Source organism: Helianthus annuus, chromosome 4 (genome assembly GCF_002127325.2).
Source record: "Helianthus annuus cultivar XRQ/B chromosome 4, HanXRQr2.0-SUNRISE, whole genome shotgun sequence".
Lineage (NCBI taxonomy): Eukaryota > Viridiplantae > Streptophyta > Magnoliopsida > Asterales > Asteraceae > Helianthus > Helianthus annuus.
This window is the reverse complement of record NC_035436.2, coordinates 109,861,431-109,865,960: the sequence shown is the minus strand read 5'-3', so window position 1 is coordinate 109,865,960 and position 4,530 is coordinate 109,861,431. Positions and strand designations below refer to the sequence as shown.

At 41.9% G+C, this 4,530-nt stretch overlaps 1 protein-coding gene across 1 annotated transcript; it reads left to right on the top strand.

The window, feature by feature from the left end:
- The first annotated feature begins 1,078 nt into the window (after positions 1-1,078).
- Positions 1,079-3,158, top strand: LOC110933575. Its single transcript, XM_022176790.1, has 2 exons — positions 1,079-2,914; positions 3,066-3,158. Exons 1-2 carry the CDS (start codon positions 1,079-1,081, stop codon positions 3,156-3,158), a joined length of 1,929 nt encoding a protein of 642 aa, XP_022032482.1.
- Positions 3,159-4,530: the final 1,372 nt, after the last annotated feature.

Genomic DNA, 4,530 nt, shown 5'->3' with positions numbered 1-4,530 from the left:
TTTTGTAATGTCTCGTTTATTTCAAGTCCGTAAGGTAATTTCTTGAGTAAAGAAGGAACTCTCGTTCTAATATGTTTTGATGTTGTGATCATGTAGGTAAATCCCATGTCTAGTTATCAAGCTTGCCCGGAATCGAACACACCTCAAGCCCGTCAAGCGCTCCGCATTTTGTATAAAGTCGATGTCAAATTACCTAGTTACTTATGTTTATGTTTTGTACTTAAACTAGTTTGGTTATGGTTGTCTTTTGAAAAGTTGTCGTAGGCGCGTACATACTTAATGGTTTTCGAAACTAAGGATGGGTCATCTTTTGTTGTGTATGTCATGTCTTTGAATGTTTGTGTATAGTTGAATGAAGTTTGTTTATGAAAAACAGGGTATCGTCCGTTTACCAACGGGTCATGCCCAAATTTTGTTAGAAAAGTATGTTATCATTTATTAAATTTAAAGGAAAAATTATGGTCGTTACAAGTTGGTATCAGAGCCTAGGTTTGAGGGATTCAAGCATCAAACACTTGAACTCAAACCGAAGCTCATGTGAAGAGTGTGTTCGACCCGCGGCGCGAAGCAAGTAAGTACTTTAAAGATTATTTCGTATTATGAATGAGTTAGTTAGGGAACGTTAGGAAAGATCATCATGGGATGATGTGTAAGGGTCTGGGACGAAACGGATTGGTACGGGTTAAAACGGGATGAATAAATGGCTGCAAAAATAAGAAACTCATCAAAGCATGCTGGGCGTCACCGTAAATTACGGTGACACCGTAATTTACGGTAGACACTGGGAGGAAATTTCACTGCCGTAAGGCAGTAGCTTTACACCGTAAAGAAAATATTGCCACCGTAAATTACGGTGACACCGTAATTTACGGTGGTACCTGTTTTCAGCCTTTTTCAATTGTGATGTTTTGCTTAATGTTTTCTATCATATGTGAAGAATTGCATACGCTATAATAAGACTCGAAGGAATATTAGTATGCATGAATGTTAACTTTCAAGGAAGTTATGTACTAATAGAATGATTATATGACTGAAAGGATGATTGAATGTTTGGAATAAGAAGGATGTTTATGTGTAGATGACGGATTCGAATGAGGATGAAACGACACGACAAGAACAACTGAAAACTATGATCTCGGAAGAGATTGGAAGGGCAATGCAAGCAAGTACTCCTCATTTAGCCCAAGAAGTGGAAAGTCATGTGTTAGAAGTAGTAGAATCGATGATGACGAGTAAGATAGACGAGTTAAAGGGAATGATTAATGCAATGCAAGAGAGGAAAGGAACTCGCAAGTGCACATACAAGGAATTTATGGCGTGCAACCCGTTACCATTCAAAGGAGAAATTGATCCCATAGTATGCCAAAGGTGGATTGCAAGTACGGAAGCGGTGTTCGTAAGGAGTCATTGTGAAAAGGAGGATCAAGTGATGTTCGCCACCGGTTTGCTACAACTCCGAGCTAAGGATTGGTGGGATGTTTATAGTAAAGAGCTTGGGGAAGAAAAAGTTCAAGTCTTGACATGGCAGGAGTTCAAGGAACCTTTTCTGAAGCATCACTGTCCACAATCTGCCATCGACAAGATCCAAGAAGATTTCTTACATCTTCGTCAGAAAGATGAAACCATTGATGAAATTACCAACGTTTTCCTTGACAAGCTGAAGTTCTGTAACGAGATAGCAGGAACGGAGAGAATGAAGATAAACCGTTATTATGGTATGTTGAAGGCTGAATATCGGGAGTTCATAATTCCCGCTAAATGTGAAACTTTGAATGAGCTCATTGAACTGGCCCGAGATAGGGAGATTGAAATGAGAAGACAGGCGGAAAGGGGCGAAAAGAGAGCATCTGAAAATGTTTCTAGCTCGAGCCCTTCAAAGAAACCAAAATTTCAAGATCAAGGCAAGAAGGATAAGGCGAAGGGTAGTATTCCAAAATGCAAAACGTGCGGAAAGTTACACACGGGGGAATGTTTGAAAGGGAAAAGGGGTTGTTACAACTGTGGTCAAGAGGGACACCCATACTATAGGTGCCCTAATCCTTCAAGAACGTGTTACAACTGTTTCCAACCGGGTCATATTAAGGCTGAGTGTCCCAAGCTTCAACAGAAAACTGATAAGGAGGCAAGAAAGGAGGAAGCCCCAAGAGCTAAGGGGAGGATGTTTCAGATCACAACCGAGGAAGCGAAGGACCACCCGAATGTTGTATCAGGTATATTCTCATTGAACTCGATGCCTACGTATGTGTTATTTGATACCGGTGCCAGTAGATCGTTTGTATCAAGTGAATTAGTGTCGCACCCCTCCTTTAGAATCGAAAGACTGCGAGTACCATTAGAAGTAGAAATAGCCGATAGTAAGAGTTACTTGTTGCACGAAGTTTGTAGAGATTGTGAAATAATCATTGAAGACGAAAAGTTTGCTATCGACCTTATTCCCATGATATTGGGGGAATTTAAGGTTATAGTTGGCATGGATTGGCTAGCTAAGCATCAGGCCGAAATTCAATGTGAGAAGAAGGTAATTCATGTGTTAACGTCGGAGGGAAAACGAGTAAGCATACAAGGGGAAAGGAATATCAATTCGAAGCTTTGTTCTATAGTCCAAGCATACAAGTACGTACGAAATGGAAGCAAGGCATTTCTAACTTACGTGGTGGATACTAAGCAGAATATCCCTATGATAGAAGAGGTTGAAGTGGTGAATGAGTTTCTTGATGTTTTTCCGGAAGATTTACCGGGGCTTCCACCGGAACGCGAAGTGGATTTCAAGATTGAATTGTACCCTGATGCCAAACCCGTAGCCAAGGCCCCTTATAGGCTGGCCCCAACAGAAATGCGGGAGCTAATGGTACAAATACAAGAATTGCTCGACAAGGGATTTATACGCCCGAGTGTCTCGCCATGGGGAGCGCCTGTACTTTTTGTCAAAAAGAAAGATGGTTCGATGCGCATGTGCATCGATTACCGCGAGTTGAATAAGCTGACTGTGAAGAACCGATACCCATTGCCCCGAATCGATGATCTCTTCGATCAGTTACAAGGGGCAAGTTGGTTTTCAAAAATAGACTTGCGGTCCGGGTACCATCAGTTACGAGTACGAGATGAGGATGTGGCGAAAACGGCTTTTAGAACGCGATATGGGCATTACGAATTCTTAGTAATGTCCTTTGGATTAACGAACGCGCCTGCCGCGTTCATGGATCTTATGAATCGAGTTTGTCGGCCTATGTTAGACAGATTCGTTATAGTTTTTATCGATGACATCTTGGTTTATTCCCGAAGTAAAGCCGATCATGCATGCCATTTGCGTGAGGTTCTTGAAGTGCTTCGTAAGGAGAAATTGTACGCGAAATTCTCCAAGTGTGCTTTTTGGCTTAGAGAGGTACAATTTCTCGGTCATGTTATTAATGCGGATGGTATCTTAGTAGACCCGTCAAAGGTGGAAGCCGTTATGAAGTGGATACCTCCCAAGAACCCAAGTGAGGTAAGAAGCTTTTTGGGTTTAGCAGGCTATTATAGGAGGTTTATCCAAGATTTTTCTAAATTGGCTTTGCCATTGACCAAGTTAACCAAGAAGGATGAGAAGTTTTCGTGGGGTGCAGATCAAGAAAGGGCGTTTCAAACCTTGAAAGAAAAGCTGTCGAGTTCCCCGGTACTAACCTTACCAGATGGAACGGAAGACTTAGTGGTGTTTACGGATGCGTCACACCAAGGGTTGGGATGTGTTTTGATGCAAAGGGGTAGAGTCATTGCCTATGCTTCTAGGCAATTGAAGACACACGAAAGTAACTACCCAACCCATGATTTGGAGTTAGCTGCAGTAGTATTTGCTTTGAAGATATGGAGGCACTATCTTTACGGTACGAAAAGCGTTATATATTCCGACCACAAAAGCCTTAAATATTTTTTCGAGCAAAGGGAATTAAATATGAGGCAGCGAAGGTGGTTAGAACTTCTTAAAGACTATGATTGTGAGATCCTTTATCATCCGGGTAAAGCTAACGTAGTGGCCGATGCCCTGAGCCGAAAGGATTACCCGCCTCCAATTCAAGTTAAGTCCATGAAGATGGTAATTACACCCCGATTTCTCGAAATGGTTAAAGAAGCCCAAATCAAGTCACTAAGCGGAATGGATTCTAAAAGGGAAAGAACAAAGGGATTTGTGGATAAATTCGAAGAAAGATCCGATGGGATTAGAACCATGTATGGTCGTATTTGGATACCCCGGTTTAGCGAAGCAAAGGGGGCTTTACTTGAGGAAGCTCACAAATCCCGATTCTCGGTACATCCTGGAGCTACAAAAATGTATTTGGACTTGAAGAAAAGTTATTGGTGGCCCGGCATGAAGCGTGACATTGTCAAGTATGTTGCCAAATGTTTGACATGTCTGCAGGTAAAGGCAGAACATCAGAAACCATATGGGAAGTTGCAACCGTTAGAGATTTCGGTATGGAAATGGGAAGAGTTGACGATGGACCTAGTAACCAAGCTTCCTAAGACAAGGAAAGGTCACGATGCTATATGGGTGAT

What these genes read in the sequence shown, in the direction of transcription:
- LOC110933575 (XM_022176790.1), top strand. Translation starts at nt 1,079, where the DNA reads ATGACGGATTCGAATGAGGATGAAACGACACGACAAGAACAACTGAAA. An exon ending in TCTCGCCATGGGGAGCGCCT is followed by an intron (nt 2,915 to 3,065) that starts GTACTTTTTGTC and finishes TTTCAAAAATAG; the next exon opens with ACTTGCGGTCCGGGTACCAT.